The sequence below is a fragment of the Maniola hyperantus genome, chromosome 7 (assembly GCF_902806685.2).
Source record: "Maniola hyperantus chromosome 7, iAphHyp1.2, whole genome shotgun sequence".
Lineage (NCBI taxonomy): Eukaryota > Metazoa > Arthropoda > Insecta > Lepidoptera > Nymphalidae > Maniola > Maniola hyperantus.
In genome coordinates this window covers 14,396,483-14,421,955 of record NC_048542.1, presented here as the reverse complement: position 1 = coordinate 14,421,955, position 25,473 = coordinate 14,396,483, and the positions used below count along the sequence as shown (strand labels likewise).

Here is a 25,473-nt window from a genome sequence, read left to right as displayed (position 1 = left end):
TAGAACCAAATCGCATAAGACCTTTGAGCGAAAAGCTCAGTATAAATAGGCTGATGATCATCATCCTCCAGTACCTGGGATATTTTATTTCATTTATTTTTATGGAAACAAACAGTTTTATTGTAACTACAACTTACGAAGACGGGTCAGCGAGAATGGGTTGTGGTTGTGGAATTTATTAATAATAAAATTAAAAAAACTCTTTCAGATGAAATATTTTTTCTCATATTTTAAAATGATTTTCAGCAGGTGGTTGGTAATCATTCATCCAAGAGGTGGTTAGTTTTATTGAACTTACTTTCATTCTATTTAACCGTTGACTCACAGTCACACCATAGAGATTCATCCAAGCAAGCAGTCACACTGTTACAAACAAAGGCACAATCCAATCGCAATCGCAAATCCATCGTGCTGAATCCCTTAACAAATTTAAAATTGACGTCAAAGATCATTACATATCTCTTTGCTATCGTCAGTAACGGCCTAGTTTAATATTTAAATCTATATATGTTATATCTATGTAGTCTTATGTATTTCTATTATATTTTATTTGTATGTATAAGTGTATTAATAATATGTATTTTATATTCTTATTATATGGTTAAGTTTATTTAGCTATTGGTATTTAGGTTTATTTTAGAGAGGTCGCTGCTGCGCCGCTGTCAACATATCTGTTTCTGTTTTTTTCCGTTAATAAAAATGAAAATAACTATATTTAAGTGTTAAAGAGATTAAAAAGTGCAAATTTAACTACAATAATAACTATTACGCGTAAAAGTTTATTGCAAAACGCCAGAAAACCGAGTTATAAACTTGTGAATATCTTTAACAGTGACTGTCAAGATCGTTAAAGTTATGAAAAATATCGAATTTACAAGCTAATAAATGTGATTTACTTACAAAAGCAACTAAAAAACTTAGAAAGAACTATAGAATTCAGTGCAAAATATGTCCCAAAATACGAATTGACAAAGTTATAACCTAAAAATTACAGTGACAAAATGAAGTCAACAAACCGTATTTCCGTGTTGCAAATCGAATAATTAGTGCTAATTTACGAGGAAAATCAAAGAAAAAACCAGTGTTTCGTGTATAAATTGTATCCTACCTACTAAACTGTAGTGACGTTGTTGGACATTGTTATGAAATCTTACAAAAAATTATTTAAAAATCTGTGTATAAGTTTCTGTTTTCCGGCCCAAAATTCGATAAAAAGTGCTATAAGTATCCTACATTAACAACTAAATTAGTGCTGAGTATCAAAAGTACTATAATTACAGTGTTTAAATTGCAAATAATACAGTACCTAAAATTGAGTTATTATACCTAACCTTAAAAATACAAATATTATCAGTGTGTACCTAATCTAAAAGTAACTATTTATTTGAGTAATATTAAAGGATCAGAGATCAACCTGACCTGAATTAGCATCATCATTCAAGGACCTGATTACTCTTAGCTTAAACGCTGTCAAAATGAATAAAAATTAAACGAGTTTAAAAGGCATAGAGGAATAGTGTGTTCTGCCAAGCTAGTAATGCTAGTTATAATAGACATATTACAAAGTACATATACATCTATTATAACATTCAACTAAGTAGAACAGCATCTATCAAAATTGGTAGAAAGAACAGCCTGTAAGAAAAATGGATGAACTCACAGCTATAATGAAAAATTTACAACAGAAATTTGATATTCAGACAAACGAATTACGAGAGCTAAGACAGACTATACCAGAAATCATAACTAAAAATATAAATGAAAATTTTACAAAACTTGAATCAAAATACAATGAATTAGAAAAAACCGTAGAACAACAGGGGCGGCGTATACAACAACTGGAAAGATCAACCCGAAAGAAAAATATCATTTTCTTTGGAATAGAGGAATCTGAAAGTAATTACTATGAATTACAGAATAAAGTGATAGATATAATAAATCAGAAAATGAAAATTAAATGTAGTGAGGACAATATTGAAAATGTTAGACGTCTGGGGAGGAAAACTGGAAAATTACGGCCTGTTGTTACCACTTTAAATACAATGGGGCTAAAAATTAAGCTTTTAAAAAACAAGAAAAATCTGGTTGGTTCACCATATTATTTACAAGAGGATTTCCCACCAGAAGTTTTGGAAGAGCGTAAGAAATTGAAAGAACAACTACAAGAACAAAGGAACATGGGAAAGAAAGCCATTTTAAAATATAATAAATTGATAATAATACCAGATCAAACACAAAAGGATCAAGAAAAAAACCAAGACCCCGGAAACCGTAATAAGAGAACCTTATCAGAGTCACCAGAATGTTCGGGGAGTACAGGATCATTAAGGAAGAAAAATTCGAAAAAATCATTTCTAACTAGCAACAGCTCCAGCATCCAAAGATACATGACTAAAAATCCAATTATTATAGAAAACATAAAAAATTATACAAATACCAATGACTCTCCAGTACACAATACCACAACCTCACCACAAAATAATATTTGACAACCAAACGTGACCTCTCCACCGCAGCCCCCAATACGGCCGGTCCCCGTGGGGGTAAGTGACCACAACCCTCCATTACAAAAACTCCACATTTGTACATATAACGTCAGATCTCTCCTATCAGATGAAAGATTACTAGAACTCAAAGAAGCAATGTCAATAATTAATTATGATATAATTGGACTTTCCGAAATCAGAAGGACAGGATATTCTATTACAGAGGATAACGAACATGTATTCTGCTATTATGGTGAAACAAAAGGTCTATATGGCGTAGGATTCCTCATAAAGAAAGAATGGAAAGATACTATTGAGAGCTTCATTGCAATATCGGAAAGAATATGTATACTGAATCTAAAATTTAACACTTTGTCACTTTCTATTATTCAGGTGTATGCACCTACTATTGACTCAAAGGAAGATGAAATGAATAACTTCTATGATCAGCTCCAAAATGCTATTGATAAATCATACCATAAATATATCTTATTGGGTGACTTCAATGCCCGCATAGGACAGAGGCGCCCGGAAGAGAATACTATTTTAGGACCCTACTGTTATGGAAAAAGGGACAAAAGAGGTGAAAGGCTACTACAATTTGCTTTTGAAAATAACCTTGTAATAATCAATAGTATTTTCAAAAAAAAGTTAAATACCTTATGGACATGGCTTTCACCAAATAAAACAAAAAGTCAAATTGACTATGTCTTATCAAATGTAAAAGAAAAAATTTCTAACATAGAAATAATTAATCAGTTATCCTTTCCCAGTGACCATAGACTCATTAGATGCACTTTCATATTGTCAAACACTAAAAAAAGTAGAACGAAATATAGAAAACAAAACATAAAAATTACAACAAAAAGTGATGAATCTGTCTTCGTAGAGGCTCTCAAAATAAACACAGAATGTATAAGTTTGGAAGACGATGAAGATGTAGAATCGTATTACTCAAAAATTAAGCAAGCAATAATTTTAAGCTTAAACTCTATCCAAAATGTAAAAAGCCTTAAAGAAAGTATAATCTCAGTAGAAACAAAAAACTTAATGAAAAGAAGAAATGAACTGCAACATAAAAAATCACTTACTAAAGAAGAAAAGCAAGAACTTAGTGGATTATATAAAAATATTTTTAAACGTATTAAGAAGGAATATCAAGAACACAGATGGAATACAATCGAGAAACATTTAATCTCTTCAGGAAGCACGAAGAAGAGCTCCAAAGAGCTCAACACTGGTAAAAAGTGGATACCATGCTTAAATGATAACTCGACCAATACAAAAACTTTCTTTAGATCAGAAATAATAAATATAGCAACAAATTTCTATAAAAACCTATATGCTCGACAGTATATTGAACCAATAGACAAAATACCTGTCTTAAATTCTACTACGTTGGACAGATTCACCACTGTAGAAATTATGAAAAAAATAGTCAGTTTAAAGAATGATAAAAGTAACGGACCAGACGGCATACCTAACGAAGCAATAAAAGCAGGAAAAACTTTACTGACACCTCATTTGACTATCCTTTTTAATAAAATTTTAGACAATGGAAAAATACCCAAAGAATGGGCAGAGTCAGATATTATATTATTATACAAAAAAGGAAATCCAGCAGATATTTCAAACTACAGACCCATCAGTTTGCAACCAAACTTGTATAAACTGTTTGCATCTTGCCTGGAAGATAGTATTAAATTATTTACAGAAGAACACCAGCCAGTAGAACAAGCAGGATTTAGGAAAGGTTTCTCAACTATAGACCATATATATGTTCTAGAACAAGTAATAGAGAAGTATGAAGAATATAGACGCCCACTTTACTTGGCATTTATTGATTATGCCAAGGCATTTGACTCTATATCTCATAATAGTATGTGGAAAGCTCTACAAGAATGCAATGTTCCCAATGATGCTATTGAAGTAATAAAAAATATATATAATAACAGTGTAAGTAAAGTGAAACTGGACAAAAAAGGTAAAAAAATAAATATATGTAGAGGTGTAAGACAGGGCGACCCACTCTCACCTAGAATCTTTATAACTGTACTTCAAAACATCATGAAAGACTTGAATTGGTCCAAGAAAGGTATTAACATAAATGGTAGCTTCCTAAGCAACCTCAGATTTGCTGATGACATTGTTTTATTCGCTGAGACAGCATCACAGCTAGAGTCAATGATAAACGATTTGTATTCTGCTAGTAAAAAGATTGGCTTAGAATTAAACACCTTAAAAACAAAAGTCATGACAAACAATTCCAATAAACCGATACAAATCAACAATGAAACTCTAGAATATGTAACCGAATATATTTATCTGGGAAAACAAATATCATTCAAAAAATCTAGACATCGCGATGAAATTGACCGACGTGTGACCATGACCTGGAACAAGTTCTGGAGCTATAAAGAAACATTAAAATCAAACCTTCCCATAAAACTGAAAAAGAAAATTCTTGACATGTGTATCTTGCCTTGTCTCACATATGCGTGTCAAACCTGGGTCTTTAACAACTACACTAAAAATAAGATACTAACATGCCAAAGAGCTATGGAGCGAAGTATACTAAACATAAAGCGCTTAGATAAACAAAGAAGTACGGATATAAGAAGAAAAACAAATGTTGTGGATGCTTTAAAACATAGTAAAAGACTAAAATGGGCATGGGCAGGTCATATCGCGAGAATGGATACGCAAAAATGGACAAAGAAATTGTCTGCCTGGTCTGGCCCCCGGGGAAAAAGAAAAAGAGGCAGACCGCTGGAACGTTGGGCAGATGAAATAGCTAGCATAGCGGGAGAAAATTGGGTCAATAAAGCTATAGACAGAAAATTGTGGAAAAAAATGGAGGAGGCCTACACTCATAGAGAGGTCCTTAATTAAAAAAAAAAAAAAAAAAAAAACTTAATACATAATATTATAAATAATACATATAAATAATAACAAACTATAGACATAAATGAAAGTGTGTGTTAATAAGTGTAAGAAACATTATTAAGGAACAAAAAGGCTATAATAAATAAATAAATTTAGGTTTATTTTACACCACCTCCCATTGTCCATTTGTTCGTTTTCTCCCTAGCGTTAAGGTTGTCTGGAAGAGATCGCTATTTAGCGCACCAACCAGAAATAAAAGATTTAGCGATAAGACCGCCTTTTTGTACCTACTTATTAAGATTTCTTTTTGTAACCTGTCATTTGTGTTTCATACATACATACAATTGCTGAACAATGTTTGACTTGTTTTTAAAGTTACCCGCATCCACTAATAGAAGATTTCCTAACCTATTTTTGCTCTGTAGGTCTAGCCGTTTTCGGCAACGAATGCCCAATGTCACTGTCAGTGTCAGTATCATTAATCAAAGTCAACGTCAATTTTGACAAATTTGTTTTGGCGCGTTCGCGTTGTTTTCTTGAATTGAACTATCGTCTCCGATTTTTAATGTGAATTTAAACTTTTTAAGCCAAATTGAATATTAATCTAGTTATATATCAAATTGCTAATTATGGCGGAACTTCAACAGACGCGTAGTGAAGTGAATAACGCGTTTAAACTCAGTGGTTTCACGATGAGACGGGAAGCAAGCACGTTTGTAGCTGAGCAGTTGGTTGGTTTAACTCATCAAGAGCGAAAGAAGATGATCGATAAACTAATAGCACACCTCTTACACCAGTGCCTTTCGCAGCCCGTACTTGAAAAACAACACTTAGAAGTTGCGTACAGGTAACCTCTTAGAACTAGATTACTTTAGATTTTAAGTATATTTCCTTTTTATTCTTTAAATTAGACCATAGCAAAGCGTAGTGGTTCCAGGGATAGTAATGTATTGGTCTCTTGGATCCTTCCTTATACAATTCTTTTAAGAGTATGATCATCACTCTTAAGTTATGATTATTTAATTACTAGATGGTACTTAATGATAGTAAAAGTAACCTGACTGATGGCTCAATGTCCTAGGAAATTCAAAAATATTTACTTACAGTAGGTACTATGGCTCTTAATTCCTATGATATACTAGCTTATGCTCGCGACTTCGTCCGTGTGGACTACACAAATTTCAAAGCCTTATTTCACCCCCTTAGGGGTTTAATTTTCATAAATCCTTTCTTAGCGGATGTCTATATCATAATAGCTATCTGCATGCTAAATTTCAGCTGAATCAGTCCAGTAGTTTGAGCTGTGCGTTGATAGGTCAGTCAGTCACCTTTTCCTTTTATATATTAAGATTAATATATAATATTACATAGTATCTACAAGTTCTTTTCATGAATATTTCTATCTTTTTGTCCATATTCTACTCCCTTTACCACCTCTCACACTGCCAAGGGCAACTTTTACTCTCTTTTTCTCTTTACTGTAAATGTTTTTTGTACAAAAAAAAACTGCTGACATACTCAGACACATATAACTCAGTTAGTCAGTCAAATGATTGATTCCAAATAGGTAATAAATTACTCTTTTTGATAGTCAGATGTTGGATTTGTATGATATAGTGGTGATAATTATTACGCAAACTTAAAACTAAAGCTACGAGGATTCCAAACGCGCCCAGGTCTGAGAAGAGCAAACAACAAACTCATCCGGGTATTATTTTTATTATCACCACTTTACAAAATTATTAAAACTTATTAGAACTATCACAAACCCATTAAGCAACTCATTCCCAAGCTTGCTTATCATTTAAGTAATCCTTTACATTGTAATAGGGTTTTTCAATGCATTTACGTTTTATGAAATCTTTGAACTTGTTGAGAGACATCTTCAAAATGTCTTCCGTTACAAACCTTAATGCTAATAATTACAGAGAGTGTTCATCGTCAGGCCTGGAGGAGACGGAGACAGTGCTCAACGTAATAGATGCGTTCAGCATTCCTAAGCTCCTGTACGACAATGAGAGGAAGCGGTTCTCCAAGGACACTAATGCTGTTAACCACTTGTACCCTGAACCCAAGTGGAAGGCACAGTTTTTAATTGACAGGTACTTGTTTAACTTTTAAATACAGTATAAACTCTATATAACGACATTGAAGGACTGCGCATTTTATGACGTTACTAGCTGTTGCCCGCGACTTCGTTCGCGTGGATTTACATTTTTCAAAATCCCGCGGGAACTCTTTGATTTTCCGGGATAAAAAGTAGCCTATGTGTTAATCCAGACCACTCTATCACATCGAACATCCCCACCCATCGAACACCCTATAGGTTTTGATTCCCTTGCCAGCATGCTGATTTGCTGACTGCATGTTCAACGATAAATGATAGCTGCCAACCTCATATGACATTGTTTGGTTCTACTTTGCCGCTTTACTGATTGTCATTTAAATGATATTTCGTAGAAAACCTTCAATGGATTCAAAATAAATGTCAAATGAGCTTCGTGGTATCATTCTTTGAACACTGAGTTGGTGCATCACCCCACAGGTCTGGACAGACATGACAGATAGACACAACGAAGTGACCTATAAGGGTCTTGACGGACATGACAGATAGGCACAACGAAGTGACCTATAGGGGTTCTTTTTTTCTCTGGACATAATATTATGTAACCCTAAAATAAAATTTCCTTATGAAAATAAATAATTATTGCAGGTATACAATAATATGGCAGAGAACAATAAGAATCAAATTATTTGCCAAAGAAACATTTTCATGTATGGAAAGCGAAAGCGAATTTCAGTTGCGGAAAATTGAGGTTTTACAAAGTTCGTCAAGTAGAGTTGATGACGTCATAGTCCTGGGGTTACTGACCCAGTTGACTGAAGGAAAGTTTTATTTAGAGGACCCTACAGGCAGTGTACTCCTTGATATGACCCAAACAAGTTATCATTCTGGACTTTTTACTGAGAGCTGTTTCGTTCTTGCCGAAGGATATTATGACGACAAAGTGTTACATGTAATGGGCTTATTCTTACCACCGGCTGAAAGTCGAGCTACATCTCAACCATTTTTCGGAAACCTAAACACTTTTGGAGGAAAATCAAAGAGTTTATTGAAAAATTCACTGAATTTACTGAAAATTGAACAAGAAAATGAAGACGGGATGATCATTTTTCTTTCCGACGTATGGTTTGATAATCTCAAAGTCATATCTAAGCTGAAAACTTTATTCTCCGGCTTCAACGACTGTCCCCCTATAGCCATCGTATTTTTAGGCGAATTTCTGTCATGTCCGTACGGATATGAGCATAGTACTCAGCTGAAAGCCGCGTTAAATAACTTAAGTGATGTTTTATACCCATTTACAAAGCTAAGACAAGAGTGTAAGTTTATTTTTGTCCCCGGCCGAGGTGACCCGGTCGCTCTAAATATTTTACCTAGACCGGCAATTCCGAACTCTATCACAAAAGATATAAGAGACAGATTGGGTGATTCTGTGATTTTCACCTCAAATCCGTGCAGAATACAGTATTGTACACAGGAAATAGTTGTTATAAGACAAGATTTGGTCACCAAAATGTGTAGAAACTCAATACATTTTCCTGAAACCGGTGATATACCGGATCATTTGACGAAGACTTTGCTAAGTCAGTGTACATTGTCGCCTTTGTCTCTGGGCGTCCAACCAGTTTATTGGAAAAATGCAGATGCTTTATCGCTGTATCCAATACCAGATTTGGTCGTAGTGGCCGATCACTTTCAGCCATATACCAGAATGTGTGAAAAGTGCCAAGTCGTGAATCCAGGGTCGTTCCCTCGTACCGAGTATTCGTTTAAAGCGTACGTGCCTTCCTCAAGAACGGTTGAAGACTCGCAAATTCCTAATGATGATACTTGAAATTGTTGGGATGTAAAGAATTATTACTGTGATACTGGTACTGATTCTGAGCACAACTTAATTTTAGAGTATTTGCATCCTCTTCTTACTAATGTAATATAAAAAGGACAGACGCAGTTTGACAGTTTTAAATTTTTTTTTTAGATGGTAAACCCCGTGGTTTTAGCGCACAGTCGCGAGCCTACTGTTTATTTGTAGCGTGCACTAAAATCTTTCTTTAAAGTCTCTTTCTTAAAGAGTCTTTTAATGAAAAGTTCATGTTCTGTCCCTTTTTAGCATTGTTAAAAAGAAAGGATGCAGATACTCTAAATTTAGTTTAGAGAAAAATAACGGAATCGGTGCCACTGTTATTATAAAATGTTTATTTATTAATTAATAAACTGATTTCATTAACTTGTGTCTAATTTGATAATTTTTAAAGTTAAAAGTTGGTTCTCAAAATAGAATTAAAGGTTTTCGTACATTACATACATTCGACGCAGACTCCACTCCGACTCGACTAACGGCAAAGCATGCAAATGTGAGCTTTGGGTAGGTATGATGGTACAGTAAAAAAACTTTGTAGTGTTTTAATGAATATATATTTACATTTTACATTAATATTTTAAATTAATTCACTAATTATCAGTAAAATTAAGCTCTTAAATTATAATTTACTTATATTATACTAGATGATGCCAGCGATTTCGTCCGCGTGGATTTAGGTTTTTAAAAATCCCGTGGGAACTCTGATTTTCCGGGATAAAAAGTACCCTATGTCCTTCCCCGGAATGCAAGCTATTTCTGTACCAAGTTTCGCCAAAATCGGTTGAAGAGATGGACTGTGTAAAGCTAGCAGACAGACAGACACTCGCATTTATAATATTAGTATGGATTTTCTGAAAACAATAAGAGATTAGACTTAGGTATACCTAAAAATAATTTACATAAAAATATAACACTAGCCACTAGTGTATGTACAAGGTACCTAAGTATACCCTATTCAAAAGGCCCAGACACGGGTCTGCCCGCGAAATTCAAATTTAATTTGGTTTTTCACAATTTGTAAACTTATACGACAAAGTAGAATTATGGCATTCAAGTTTCGCCCCTAGCAATATCATCTTCACAGGTTTATATAAAAAAATTTACTTGAAAGTGTCCAGTTTAAGAAATTACTTGTCAAAGTAATTTGAGAGTAGCTCACGTCAAACTCATTATTTTGACTAATTTCTTAAACTGGACACTTTCAAGTAAAGATTTTTATATTTAAGGCTGTGAAGATGATAATTGATAGGGTCTCCATTTAAATGCCATAAGCCTACTTTGGCTGTGGCTGGATGAGGAAGGCTGAGGACCGGGTGTGGTGGCGCTCTTTAGGGAAGGCCTATGTCCAACAGTGGACGTCCACAGGCTGATGATGATGATGAAGCCTACTTTGTCGTATTAGTTAACAAATTGCGAAGAACGAAATGGAATTTCGCGGGCAGACCGTGTCTTCCACCTTAATGTGCGAGCGAACTGCAAAGCCAGCTGTAAGCGGCGTGTTTTTTTCATTTTGTTTTTATATAACGTGATTAACGGTTCAGTATACTTAGGTACCTACCTATGTATTTTGTAAGGATACGTCGCATCGTTGCGTTTCAATCGTATGCTAATCTGCCTTGAGCCTAACTGAATTGATTATGATGAAATCAATCCCAATTACACATTACAGTTACATAAAACCGTTACGAAATTAATACTTGTTAATTCTGTATCAAGATGACCTTAATGATTTTACAAGAAACAAGGTAAAAGATAATATTCTCTTTAATACAATACTTACCTATTTAGTACTAGATGATGCCTGCGACTTCGTCCGCGTGGATTTAGGTTTTTTTTAATCCCGTGGGAACTCTTTGATTTTCCGGGATTAAAAGTAGCCTATGTCCTTCCCCGGGATGCAAGCTATATCTGTACCAAATTTCTTCAAAATTGGTTGAGCGGTTGACCCGAGAAAAGCTAGCAGACAGACAGACAGACACACTTTCGCATTACAATATTAGTATGGATTTTCTTTGGACAGATTCGATGAGATAAGTATATTATAATTACTGTATTTACTGCTATATTCCCCTAAAAGTTACATAAATATTAAACTTATGTAATAATTAAAAAATTGGACGGAAACTTTGATCATTTCGATTCCTGAATACTTTTTGTTACACTTAACCTCGAACCCTGTACATAAATTAATAAGAGTCGATAGGTCGCTCCAAGTGTTTGAGTTTATAGCTATACTCTATCCACGGAAAGAAGTTAGTATAGCGCTCTCTCTGTTACGTAATCCCATACAAATGACAGAGATAAAAATCTCAGTGGGCGTTAACCATTTTGAGACACCAACCAATCGCAAAATGCATTCGAAATTCAATTCGAAGACATAGTTGCATTTGTGGTGGTGGTACATTCCTAATCCCCGAATACATTTAATTGACTAAGAGCCAGCGCGTGCCATACTTTCGTTATTTCATAATAGGGCGTCTGGCAGGGAGTTGCCACGACACTAAGTGTCTGGCAGGGAGTTGCCACGACACTTAAGTGTCTGGCAATGCATGACGTGATTTGTAATACTATTCCGAAGAAAATAATAAAATATTTGACGTAAGATTTTTTTACACCCTCATTATAACTCTGTTATTCCCCAAAGCCACCATGATCCAAACGGCACGCGCCGTCTGGATCTGGTCTGGTCTGGCACGCGCTGGCTCTCTCTATATACCTAGCTTATTGAAATTTAAGAACATCTTAAGTTTTATTTAAGTACCTACAGTTCTTACAATTCACGAAGGCGAGTGAACTTTACTTGTGGTGACGTCGTATACACGGACATTGTGTAAGTGTGCGTGAATGTTGGACCAATCAGTCGCGAGCAAGCGCTCGCAAACGCACACCTTTACATTACTTATATCGATACGACTTAATCACAAGCATGAGCCACACGCCCTCGTGAAATGCAAGAACGATACCAACTTACCAGTTTATAAATTTTTACAGTAAACCAATTTTAAAGCTGCAGTTAATTAGTGGCACCGATTCCGTTCTCTAAACTAAATTTAGAGTATCTGCATCCTTTTCTTTTTAACAATGCTAAAAAGAGACTGTAATTTTAGTGCACGTTACAAATTTAAACAGTAGGCTCGCGACTGTGCGCTAAAATCATGGGTTTTACCATCTAAAAATAAAATTTAAAACTGTCAAACTGCGTCTGTCCTTTTCATATTACATAAGTAAGAAGAGTATGCGAACACTCTAACATTAAGTTGTGTTCAAAATCAGTGCGGCTAATTGCATTGTACACAATCTCTAAACTAAACTAAAATGACGCGTCTAAATCTATTGCAATCCCTTTTATAATGTTGCTTGTGGAAAAGGACAACACTAGATATAGACCTGCTAATTTAGTTTAGTTTAGAGACTGTGTACAAGAGAATCGGCCCCACCATTATTAAAGTGGCGTTTAAGATGCCCTCAAATTTTAAGACGGGTTCCATTAGGAACATGGCCATGAATGATTGACAAATTAAGAGCCCATCAAGTTGTTGTAGGTGCTGCCGATGGGCGCCAGAGCCACGAGGCAGATCATAGCTATCACGAACAGCAGGATGATGGGCGCGTACACTCCAAGCAGGTGCTTCCTGAAGCCTGCGAACTGGAAACACAAAAGCCATTGACTTATATATTACTTCGTAAGGACAGGGCCATTCAACAAGCAAAATGGCACCGACTCATTGGTCCTAAAACGTTTATATAGCACCAATGCCACCTCAGTGACGTCTGGATTTCAAACGGGTCGTTCATTACTATCTAAGAGGTGGCGCTGAATTATTTGGTTCCAAAACCGTGAAAAATTTTGTTCGCTTGGGCATATCTTGTCATTTATATCGATGACAAAAGCATATATAATAGCATGTAACCTTTACGGCGGCTACGCACTCATCCGATCCGTGCCCTAAGTATGAGATTTTACTTCTCACCAATTTTCATAGTATTCGAGAGTCGAAACAAAATAACGACAAAGTAAAATTGACCTAAAGCTTCTTGATTTAAAGTAAAAAATTCAATACCATTGATTTTAATTTCGCAACGTTTCCGGTTGGAGCGCTGACTGTGAATATATGTACAAACTTGAGCATTAACACAAGGCAGTTAAGGGTCATTTTGCTTTAACGCTAAAGTGTATCGACTCTTAAATACTATCAACGTTGGTGAGAAGTAAAATATTATACTAAGCGTACTGAGTCCGTGAAAATACGTTACATATGTCGTAGATATTCTCACTATTGGAACTCGGATGACCTAATCGCCGTTACGCGCGGTTGAAGTACCTAAACTAAACAAGCGCGGGATCCCACTTTTTTTAAAAAGGGGTTTTTATCACATGTTAAAAACACACACAGCGGCTGCAACGCTGTGGCGCGCTGCTTTATCTATATATATAAAAGGAAAAGGTGACTGACTGACTGACTGAATGACTGACTGACTGACTGACTGATCTATCAACGCACAGCTCAAACTACTGGACGGATCGGGCTGAAATTTGGCATGCAGATAGCTATTATGACGTAGGCATCCGCTAAGAAAGGATTTTTGAAAATTCAACTCCTAAAGGGGTGAAATAGGGGTCTGAAATTTTGTAGTCCACGCGGACGAAGTCGCGAGCATAAGCTTGTAAATCCATATAATTTCAACCGATGAAATGACGCGCAGTCGCGCGTTTTTATTGTAAAAAGTAAGGAAAGAAGAAAATATTCCATTCTCACTGCAAAATTTCAGACGCTCGAACAGACTAGTAAGTTACTAATTGCAAGCTCCGATGGTTAACGCAAAGTGTTAATTAAAAATGAAACAAAAAGCTCTTAAGATGAAATAAAAATGAGAAGAAAGATATTAGAAATGGAAGTGCATAAGAGAAGAAGATACATCGAGGAGAGCATTCTCATCGGAGCATCGGAACTCCTGTCGACCGCAGTGACCTGTCGGAAGTAGCCCAGCATGTCGGAACAGAAAAAAGTGCAAAAAATAAAGCAGAAGAAGTCCCTATGTAAGAGAAAAGAAGACAACAGTCTACTCTCACCGCAAATTTTCAGATGCTCAAATAGTCTAGTAGGTTACATATTGCAAGCTCCGATGGGTTACCGTGTAAAATTAGAAATGAAAGAAAAAGCTCTTAAGAAGAAGTAAAAGTGTGAAGAACAGAAATAGAAGTGCATAAGAGAAGAAGAGACATCTAGGAGCGCATTCTCACCGGAGCATCGGAACTCCTGTCGACCGCAGTGACCTGTCGGGAGTGACCCAGCATGTCTTTCATTGGGAAGGAATTTACTCTGCCGTTGCTTATCCGACCCTCGGATACGCATACCGTCAGCTAGAATCATAATAACAATCGTACATAACTCGCATTCGTCAAAAAACAATGAAAATGACTGAAACAGTCTTCAGAAATTCTTAATTTTTAGGATGTATGCTTTTTCTTCTTTTTCTTGTATAAAATGTAGATAATATGTAAGTGTGCACCAGCAGAGAATGTAAGCAAAAAATCACAGTGCTCCAGAATCTCAAAAGGCTTTTATGTGCGCCAACACTACCTATATTTTTGACCTAATTTCACGTGTTCACTAGCAAAAAAGCTTCCAGAACTGGTTAGTCATTTGCTCTGTGTATTCGCAAAAAGAATTCGTGGAAAGGAAAGTACTGTCGCAATTTTAGTTCTGCAAGTTTTATAGCTAATGAACACTTGGCATAAGGATATTCACAATTGCAATCTGTGCAGAGCTTGTATACCAGTAAAGTGATTTGGGTTCGACTAACTAAGCCAAGAATTGTTATTATATCACCTTTGTCCTCGGCAACAGATAAACATGAGTAGGTAGAAAGTAGAAGGGATGTTATGTCCGACACTCACCGATAGCACGACGTGAGTCAGGACGTGGAAGATGACGTAAGCAGTGAGCACGAACACCGTCCACGGTGGCAGCTCCGCCTTCTGCAGGTACACTGCCAGGAAGATTGTGGCGACTGGGGAATGAACAAAAAAATTAGATTAAAATCATGTAAGTACCATCAGTCTTCTCTACCAAAATTCCTCAGTGCCTGAAGACCAAAGGCGTGTTGCCAGTAATGACTAATGACATATGGATCCGACACATGGTCGCTAACTATAAGCCTTATAAGAAAGCTCAGAGTCCGGACCGATTAAGATGTAGTTATGGCGATCTCGTATCGAAAAGCGCAGCGTTTTCACATTCACAGGCCCTAGATCGACAGAAAAATCAAATGAGTCGCAGGATAAAGGCGGCTAGACTGAGAAGTGTGGATGCTACAGGAGACCTATGTCTAGCAGTAGGCGTCTAGGACAGTTTTGTTAATCCAGCTAATACCTAAGCTAATTTAGAAAATCCACTCTCGTGAAAATAAAGGGGAAGTAGAGTACTATGTTTGGTACATGTGGTCATCTCACGGTGTGGTCCTCGGGTTGTTTGGCGTGCTGTGCTTGCAGCATGCCTCTAACGGTGTTTGGGGGCACGTAATGCTCCAGTGGTGGGTCTGCTGTGGCGGATATCCGCAGGAGTAACAAGCCGTTGTTGGTCCATTGTGCTCCGTCGTTAGCGGTGGGTTGGAACTTCGTGAGGTTTTTAGTCGGTTTGTACTTAAAGAGGCTCTGAACATGACTAAATGAAATCTTAAAAAACTCACTTCCTAAAATGTGCGCCGAGTTCCCAACGAGCCAGTGCAACCAGTTGAATATCGGTCGGTTCTTAGTGCCCGGGTGAGGTCTGAAGAATGCTCCTGAAAAACAACAATTTATATCATTGCCATCTGATATTACTTAACAACGCGAGACTATAGAATGTGAATGCTCTCAAAATCAACCAGTGGGACTACCACGAGTTGTGATTATCACATTGCGACAGTCGTGAATGTTCTTGGCTGTACTTATTGTATTCCTGGCTTTTGCTACAACTGTACATCTAAATCAAAGGCGAATGCGGGGTAATCGCAATCATTTTTGACACAAAGTTTTTGTTGCCGTCAAACTAGCGCTGTTGCAGATAGTCGATTCTAGAAAAACTGCATCAATCATTGCTACATTTTCAGTTGTTGCGACTGGTTGAATTTGTGGAGTTGTGGTGCTGCAACAATGTATTTTTGAACCAATAGTGCGAGAGTGTCGGCTAATCAGAGGTGAATGTGATCGTCATAATGTAGGTGTTACGGTCAGCTTGCGGGATCAGGAGGAACCTGACCACGTTCAGTACCTTCGTCAGCAGCATCGAGAGCAGGACGATCATCGGAGGGAGGAGGAATCATACCTACCAATAGGCTGTATGAAGCACAGCAAAACGGTGACTATGCCAGTGATGGCGTGCGGGTTGTCGCCCGTCGTCTGCCAGCCGCCCACCTCGACCAGGATCAGGATGAAGCCAGCCACGGTCAGCACCCACGTCAGCACCATCAGGATCCTGTGATACTGGAATTCACATGAACATTAAAGAGCAGTTCCGCTTCAAAAATGTGGTTGCTCGAAAAATGTGATTGAAGAAAGAGAAGTCTCAATAATGGGGAATCTCTAAATGAAAATATTGAGTTAAATTAATAACTTACTGCAAACCAAATGTCTACGCCTCCAAGAGTTTTTCCTTCCCAAGTCTTTTTGAAATATCTGCAAAATAAAATAAATACTCTCTAATAATTGATGACATTCGTCCTCTTTATCTGCGACTCGTATGCGGACAATATGCTGAAGGATCTGAGAGTGTACTTATCCCAATTTGGGCGTGATTATCCCAAGAAATTCTTTGCCATTAGGCACATGATTAACGGACAAGACTCACCTTCAGCAATAAGAAATACAACGCAAAGATAAAAACTAGCCAAGTGCGACTCAGACTTGCGCACCGAGTGTTTCGTACTACAGTCGTATTTTTTCGATATTTTGCACGATAAAACAAACTATTATGCATAGAAGAATGTACAGGTATAAGTAAATAGCCCTTTCATATGATACTCCACTTGGTCCACATTTTTTTAGGGTTCCGAACATCAAAAGGAAACACGGAACCCTATAGGATCACTTTGTTGTCTGTCTGTCTGTTCGAATTGTTCGCGGAAGGATCTGAGAACCTACAACAAAACAAAACCATTAGGTACGTGCTTGTGATAATGGGTTCCCAACTTGGGTTCCCAACCTTCGGAAATAAGGCATACAACGCAGAAAAAGTCTCGTTAAAGAACTCACCTAGCAAGTACGATGCCGAGGGAAGCAGCGCCGAGCCAGGCGGTGATCATGAAACTTCCGTGCAGCTTCAGCAGTAGTTTGGAGCCCCCAGCCGCCGCGCCCACCGTGGAGAGCGACAGAGGCGCGCCGGTCGCTTCGTACGCCAGGCTGTGGAACCCTACTCGGTCTGCCTCTGCGATTGACAAAATTACAATTTTCACAAAACGAGATGGAAGATGTATGCCCGTTATTCTACCTACGCGACATTATACGCTGCGCGATTGAGAATGATTGACAGCTACAATGTCACGATCGCAATCACCTCTGATTGGTTGACGCTCGCTCACTATTGGCCACAATGCATTGTTGCAACAAGAATCGCACAAATTCAGCCAAACAGAACAATTGAGATTGTAATAATGATTGATGCAGGTTTTAGACAACCGCCATACATAACTCCAAAAGTTGTTTAGGTTTACTTCGTTGTCGGCAGAGTAGTATTTAATTATTGCATCTGAATTATCATCAATACTTATAATAAAACTGTAACAGGTCAAATTCTGTACATTGAAGATATTTTGAAATTTTTTTTCGAGGGCACTCTATAATCAATCGATACTGAACCCAAAACTGTAATTTTTTTCATTTTTGTCTGTCTGTCTGTCTGTCTGTCTGTCTGTCTGTCTGTCTGTATCACGGCCGCGCATCACGCTGAAACTACTGAATGGATTCCAATGAAACTTGGTACGATTTGAGGTCATACTATGAGGAAGAATATAGGATACTTTTTATCCCGAAATTCAGCATGGTTCCCGTAGGAGAGGGGATGAAAGTTAAAATGTATACCGAGTTGTAATTCATTAACGCGTAGTCCGATTTCATTCATTCTTTTTTTGTTAGAAAGGGGATATTTTAAAAATTGTTCCGTAAATATTTCAAGGTCATTGGTTTTTAACCGACTGTCAAAAAGGAGGTGGTCCTTTTTTCTACATCGATTTTTTCGAGGTTTCTGGACCGATTTGCAAATTTTTTTTTAAATCAACAAAAAAAGTTTTCGTGGTGTTCACATAAAAAATTCTGGATTCAACTCCTTAATCCTGATGCTGCAGGGTTACTGCCCGCCTGAGTTATCAAGATTCAGGAAGTGTTCATAGTGAATTCATATTGTAGGTACCAAGCAACGACTTTATTCTCAGACTTCAAGTCTCAACTCCTCAACCCTGATGATGTAGGGTACAGCACTCCTAAACTATAATGTTTCAGGAACTGCGGATGATGCAAAATTATTTTAGGTACCAAGCATAGGCTACACCATTGAACTTCGGATCCTAACTCCTCAATCCTGATGCTGCAAAGTACTGAAGTCCTAAATCGTGGGGATTTTAGAATTTCTGATAGTGAATTGATATTAAAAAAAAAAAATTTGAATCGACTTTTAGGCGGAACGAAGTTCGCCGGGTCAGCTAGTATAATATATAGCCAGCCAATTTCGTAAGAAATAATTTCCTACTAAAAATCGTACCCAGCCTACTTTGGAGAGTTCTAATAAACTCTCGTTTCAAAATGACAGGATATTTATTTGCTCCGCTCGTAGACGCTAAATACAAAAAAAATTGCTTTTATGTTTGATCGAACTAAATAGATTTGTGTTTAATTTTTCTGAGGATTCCAATAAAATCAAAGAAGTATTTTGTTTTAATAGAAGGCACCTATTTGGGCCTTACTCAGAAGCTCTTTAAAACTAATTTTATTACTAATACAACGGATGGATAGCCTCTTAATGTGGCAATAGGCCCAGGAAAAGAAAAGGATTTTTTTTATATACCAAGCTTTTTTAGTAAAATAAAACTTACCCTTCATAGAATCTCCAGAAACAACCATCAAATTGTAACGATTACTCGCTAAATCGAAAGTCTGTCCCATCACCGTCGAAACAGTATCCCTTCTGAACTTGCAGTACAATTTCCCATCAATGGTCGAAGATTCCAGCAACTGCACTATGTTTTGAGGTGAATCTGCCCTCTTGACGTATGGTTCTACTTTAGGATAAGTCCAAGAAGTGAATAGATCGACTCTTCCATTGTCATTCCTGACACATTCCATAGCACTATCGTCTCCCATTTTATTGTCCATACTCAGGGCAGCTGCAATATACTTTGGATTGTCAGTTCCTTGGATTTCGAAGGTGTAAGTATCGCCAGCAACGAACACTGCAACAATGGCTTTGCAGTTTCCGCTTTGGATGCAGTTTTGGGGCACGCCGAAGCAGAGCTTGGTGTCTGTGCAACCTTGGTAGATTAAGTCTAATGGAGCCGGTGTTGTGGTTGGCTGAAATAATTATATAAATCGTAAGATAGGAAATATCAAATAATACTGGTATAATATGCTGGTTGTACTTTGATAGGAAAAAATTAAGACGGAGGAACGAAATTGAATCCAATGAAGAACGTGCTATTTAGGTTCTCTCAAACACGCTTAAGTTTCCTGACTGAATTATAATGATGTTCGGATACAGCTCTGGCTAAACGGCTCGTTTTAACACCAGTTCGGGGAAATTCCGGCTGGAATTTGGCATTTTAGAAAAGGGCTTATTTAAAAGCTCTTTAAACTAACTATTACCAGCGATCTCACGTACAAAAGATGGACAGTGCGGCGTCTCAATGCGGCAATACACCCACGAAAAGAAAGCAATTTTCTACTTCCTGAAAAGTTCCTGCGGTAGTGGAGTAGTGCAGGAGGGAGGGGACGGGTGTGATGACGTGACGAGAGCTCAGTGATTCATCAACTTGTGACAACTGTCACCGCTCCACTACCGCAGGAGCCTCCTCAGTTACGCGTTGTGCCTATAGTAGATTTTAGTACCAACCTTGTTCTCTATCATGACCGGCGGAAGATGCGCGGGTCTCCTGGTGGTGAAGGAAGGCTCCGTTGTGACGATCTCGGTGTCGGGCGTCACCACCTCCACCAGCGGTGACTCCACATTCCGCCAGAACGTCGCGTAGCCTTGAGCTATCGTGGCTCTGAAAAATATATTTTATAGTTATACCGGAATCAATACACCTGGACTGGAGACCGCGTATGAGCAAGCGCGGCTTGGAATGACCTGCCAGATGGACTCTCAAGCTTAGGAAGGTTGCTGAGTGAGTGGATCAGGAAGGCGAAACGTGTGTGGTGGCGCGCTCTTATACCTGAAGTTCTAGCAGTGAACACAAGCAGACTGATGAATAGCATTCCAATAAATATTGTTACTGTAGAAAGTTAATGGTTAATGTAATCTTGCATTGCATGCAAGATGCATACATTAACTCATTTTGATTTTTAATTCAGGTACATGTGCGTACTAAATACATCGATGACTAAATATAAATAAACCATACAGTCCAGTAATGCCTGATATAGGTACCCAATGTAAACGACGCCGCGTCGTCTAGCGCTGGAGGAAAGGCATAGTACTGGATTAGAATTTTGTGGACTGAATAAGTAAGTCGCAACAGAACTAGCGAATTTTTGCAAATTGAATATTGTGGTCCCGGGTAGATATGATGTTCAAATTCGAATCTTGCGCAAGATATTACGTTTATATGCCTATACTATTTCTGCTGGACTATTGTCTTATCATCTACTTCTTAAAAGTTTAAAAGTTAAAATAATTGTAATACCTACTTGTGTTAATCGAATAACCGTGAAGGTTAAAACGTTATACAATTCTGTAATGTTAACTTTAGAATCACGATACTCATAATAAAAATGATTATTCAATAACAAGATCCTCTTCCGTGAAAATAATCTACAGATCTTGAAAATATTTGTACAATTGTTTAGCGATTCCCAAGACGAGACGGTAACAAAAACAAAAATGTTTAAACAATGGCGTCGAAATTATAATTTTCGTATTTAGATAGTAGGTATCTAATTAATAACAGTAATTTATCACTTGGTCTTCTTGTTTAAAAGAAAATGGGTCTGAGTATGTAGGTAGGTACGATCATTTTCAGAATTAAGTTTTAACTGCTCTTTTCTTCTCTCAGAAAACCGAGGTTTTATTATTTTGGTGTAGGTAGAAGGAAGGGCTAAGTTGTTTCAACTTACTGCCAAGAAAAAGCCTGAACTAAACCTGACGACTATTATGGTCAATGGCATCCAGAACGGACAAGAGTTTTAAACTCGATCCCGTCTAGGAAGTATTTCGGCGCTTGCCACACAAAGGTCAGGGGCGGTTTCTCTTCCGGCGAGTTATGAGTGACTGTGTTGTTCTGGCCCTGGCAGCTGGTGATCTGTGCCATCGCTACGCTGGGGACTTTAGTGAACCTGACAACTGTTATGGTCAATATCATGTTCTGGGACGAACCAGAGTTTCCTACCTAAACTCGATCCCGCCTAGGAAGTCTTTCGGCGTTTGCCACACGAAGGTCAGGGCCGGTTTCTCTTCCGGCGAGTTATGAGTGACTGTGTTGTTCTGGCCCTGGCAGCTGGTGATCTGTGCCATCGCTACGCTGGGGACTTTAGTGAACCTGACAACTGTTATGGTCAATATCATGTTCTGGGACGAACCAGAGTTTCCTACCTAAACTCGATCCCGCCTAGGAAGTCTTTCGGCGTTTGCCACACGAAGGTCAGGGCCGGTTTCTCTTCCGGCGAGTTATGAGTGACTGTGTTGTTCTGGCCCTGGCAGCTGGTGATCTGTGCCATCGCTACGCTGGGGACTTTAGTTAACCTGACAACTGTTATGGTCAATATCATGTTCTGGGACGAACCAGAGTTTCCTACCTAAACTCGATCCCGCCTAGGAAGTCTTTCGGCGCTTGCCACACGAAGGTCAGGGGCGGCTTCTCTTCCGGCGAGGTGTGAGTGACTGTGTTGTTCTGGCCCTGGCAGCTGGTGATCTGTGCCATCGCCGGGCTGGGGACTTTGGTGAACATGCCCACTATTTTGTCTGTCTCCTGTAAATTAACACATTAAATATTTAGAACGGAGTTCGTCCTTTGCAAACAACAGACGAAAGTCTATATATACAAAGGAAATGGATGAATCATTTATCAACCTGGTGAACGACCTTAAAACAAGGGTGAAGCATCAAGCATGCCATAGGTTGCCACCTACCTATATTGAAAATGTAAATTAATGATCGATGTCCAAGTTCTTCCGGTCCAGGTCTTAAACTATACTCATGCAAAAAATCACGTCGATCTGTTGCTCCGTTGCGACGTGATTGAAGGACAAACCAACAAACAAACACACTTTCGCATTTATAATAGGGGTAGTGACTAGCTTAGTTATGCCCGCGATTTCGTCCGCGTGCCCACCAACAAGGCAGCTCAAGTCCTTGTGCTGAAGAAGTTCCTTCTACCATCGTGCATCGTTCAAGGCGTTCAACCATGTATTTTAATTATTATCGTTATTATTCAGCTCACGCTATGTGGGTTTCGATTTCCTGTCCTTATTTATACAAAACGGCATCCGATAAGCCAAATTAATATTCAAAAGGTTGATTATTTCAAGAAACAGGCGTCGGAAACAAAATAAAATTTTACCATGACGACGTCATTCCCACTTCCCAGATAATTTTATGAAAAAATCTAAATATACTATAAAAGTAAAATGTGACTGACTGATATATTAACACACAGCACAAACTTCTGAACGGATCGATCTAAAATTTGGCATGCGGTTAGCTAGCTGCGTAGAAACGTAGACATCCGCTAAGAAAGGATTTTTGGAAATTCAACCCTTGAGGGGGTAAAATCGGGTGTTGGAATTTGTGTAGTCTACGCGGACGAAGTCCCTGGCATAAGCTATACCTACCTATATAGATTTGGGCATGCGGCATGCCAATGCAAAGACAGGGAGATTGGAAAACAATAATCAATATAATCGTTTATTTATTTGCATAGATTGAGGTAGGTACAATATATGTTATGTTTCTGGGTATAGTAGCTACAATCTGCCATGGAGTGGTATGCAAAATAACTTATTAAGGTACAGTCGCCAAATATCGTCCCCTCTTTGTAAAAAAAGAATTAAAAAAAATATATCACGCGTAAAGTAATAAATAAAACGTCAAAGTTTAGGTAGATTTTAAAATTCCTTTATATTATTAGATAATCAAAAACCCGTTACCTTTGTCACAATTTTCACAAAAAGAGCTTTGGCAAAAAAGTAGAAATTCTCAAAATATTTTTCTGGGCACCTAATTACGTCTCGGGGACGATATTAGGATCACAATAATTAAGTATGTAAACTTAAATTGTATTTATTCTAATTTTACATTATTAAAATTCAAGTAAAACAGATAGCAGCAGCTCTAAATTTCACGAAGGAATAAAAAAACTCCATCATTATCATCATCATCAGTACAGTACTTAAACCTATATTATTCTTACCTGTATTGCTCGAGCCTGCAAGAGGAAGCCTCCAATAGGCGTGGGTGCGCCGAAAGGACTGCCGATGGTGACGTTGAGGGTGTCACCCTGTCTGACTTGTGCAGTCGATGTGAAGATGGCGTACGGTGGCACTGAGGTCTGGCCTTGGATGCCGCCATGTCTGGGTAGCTGGTCTTGGCAGGCCTGAGGAGTACGAAGAAAATGTTAAATGACTAATATTGCCCTTTCCTCTCCAACTAAGCGTGAAGCTTGTGCTAGGAGTAGGTACGACAATAGTGCAACGGGCGGGGTTTGAACCGTCGACCTTTCGGTTTTCAGTCCACTCCTTTACCTGTTGAGCTATTGAGGCTCTATAGGTGCTTGACAATTGTGATCGCCTAGTGGCTAGGATGTCCACTTATCGGAGGTCGGGGGTTCGATCCCGGGCCTCTAACTTTTTGGAATTATGTGCGTTTTAATTAATTAAATATCACTTGCTTTAACGGTGAAGGAAAACATCGTGAGGAAACCTGCATGCCTGAGAGTTCTCCATAATGTACTCAATGATGTGTGAAGTGTACCAATCCGCACATGGCATGGCCAGCGTGGTAGACTATGGCCAAAACACTTCTCACTCTGAGAGGGGGCCCATGCTGTGTAGTGAGCCGGTGATGGGTTGATCATGATAATGATGATAGGTGCTTGAAAAGAATAACAGTCGAGTTTCTGGCTGGTTCTTCTCGGTAGGAACATATTCTGTTTGAAGTCGGTTAAAAAGGAGCCCAAGGCATATTAAAATAATAACAATACATACTTAATATGTTTTACTTCGAAGGTTCTTACCAATGGCGGCGCTCCAGATCCATACTGTTGTGAATATTTGACAAGTGATAGTATTGTTATCAGCACCAGCTTCGTGCTTCGTTTTCGAGGCAACATGTCTGTTCAGATCTGAAACAAGGTTAATATAAGTTTAACTCTTTATAAAACACTCACATTTTGTCATAGAAAGCTGAGAAATGCTAAGATGAAAGAAGATTGTAAGGCCATTCACATAGCACGTAGGTACGCGGCCGAAAGTAATATACATCGGCCTTTAGAGCTTTGTAAAGCGTTGTCTCTGTCACTGATACCTATATGACGTTTTGTCGGTCTCGACGACAGGGACAACGCTCTACAAAATATCTGCTATCTCCTTCTAAAGGCCGATGTACATTACTTTCGACCGCGAACTGTTTACCAAATGATAGCCTGGGTAGGTTGAGACGTCGTCATCGACCTAATCAGTTCGATCCCGGGCACGCACTCCGAAAAGTTAGAGGTGTGTGATGCACTTCTGACTTTACGGGATTTGTCTTGCTTTAACGGTGAAAGAAAACATCGTGAGTAAACCTGTTTGCCCGAGAGCTCTCCGTATCCTACAGAACCTACAGTTTCATTTTGAGAGGAGATTTGACTCTGTAGAGGGCCATGATGATGTTGCTGATTAATTGTATAGTCCAGTTAAGTGCATATTAAGTAGGTAATAAAACGTTTTATTTTTATTAGTAGGTATTATAGATGCCCTAAACTAATAAACATTTTCGCACATTTTATAACTGTAG

General features: G+C 38.1%; 2 protein-coding genes across 6 annotated transcripts in view; one reads left to right on the top strand and one right to left on the bottom strand.

The window, feature by feature from the left end:
• Positions 1 to 661: 661 nt before the first annotated feature.
• On the top strand, positions 662 to 9,664 carry PolE2 (DNA polymerase epsilon subunit 2). Of its 2 annotated transcripts, XM_069499976.1 has the most exons (4): positions 662 to 1,215; positions 5,798 to 6,219; positions 7,301 to 7,474; positions 8,086 to 9,664. In XM_069499976.1, exons 2-4 carry the CDS (start codon positions 6,002 to 6,004, stop codon positions 9,269 to 9,271), a joined length of 1,578 nt encoding a protein of 525 aa, XP_069356077.1. In that variant the 5' UTR covers positions 662 to 1,215; positions 5,798 to 6,001; the 3' UTR covers positions 9,272 to 9,664. The 2 variants fall into 2 exon arrangements, with proteins under 2 accessions (XP_069356077.1, XP_034826036.1); XM_034970145.2 differs by lacking the exon at positions 662 to 1,215 and having other exon boundaries at positions 3,783 to 6,219.
• Positions 9,665 to 9,836: 172 nt separating this feature from the next.
• LOC117983555 (putative ferric-chelate reductase 1 homolog) overlaps positions 9,837 to 25,473 on the bottom strand; it is a 35,972-nt gene continuing 20,335 nt past the window's right edge. The window contains exons 2-14 of one of the 4 annotated variants that reach the window (XR_011236968.1): positions 24,713 to 24,820; positions 23,891 to 24,073; positions 22,278 to 22,450; positions 20,377 to 20,530; positions 19,364 to 19,838; positions 17,532 to 17,703; positions 16,898 to 16,955; positions 16,610 to 16,763; positions 15,989 to 16,081; positions 15,198 to 15,310; positions 14,541 to 14,660; positions 11,830 to 12,944; positions 9,837 to 11,798 (exon numbers count right to left, since the gene is read on the bottom strand). Coding sequence is in view for 3 of the 4 variants with exons in the window: in XM_034970139.2 (XP_034826030.1) it covers positions 12,816 to 12,944; positions 14,541 to 14,660; positions 15,198 to 15,310; positions 15,989 to 16,081; positions 16,610 to 16,763; positions 16,898 to 16,955; positions 17,532 to 17,703; positions 19,364 to 19,838; positions 20,377 to 20,530; positions 22,278 to 22,450; positions 23,891 to 24,073; positions 24,713 to 24,808 (1,920 nt within the window). In the remaining variant the exon portion in view is untranslated. Of the gene's footprint in view, positions 12,945 to 14,540; positions 14,661 to 15,197; positions 15,311 to 15,988; positions 16,082 to 16,609; positions 16,764 to 16,897; positions 16,956 to 17,531; positions 17,704 to 19,363; positions 19,839 to 20,376; positions 20,531 to 21,871; positions 22,028 to 22,277; positions 22,451 to 23,890; positions 24,074 to 24,712; positions 24,821 to 25,473 lie in introns of those variants that run through there. The other 3 variants (XM_034970139.2, XM_034970140.2, XM_069499974.1) reach the window with 3 other exon arrangements.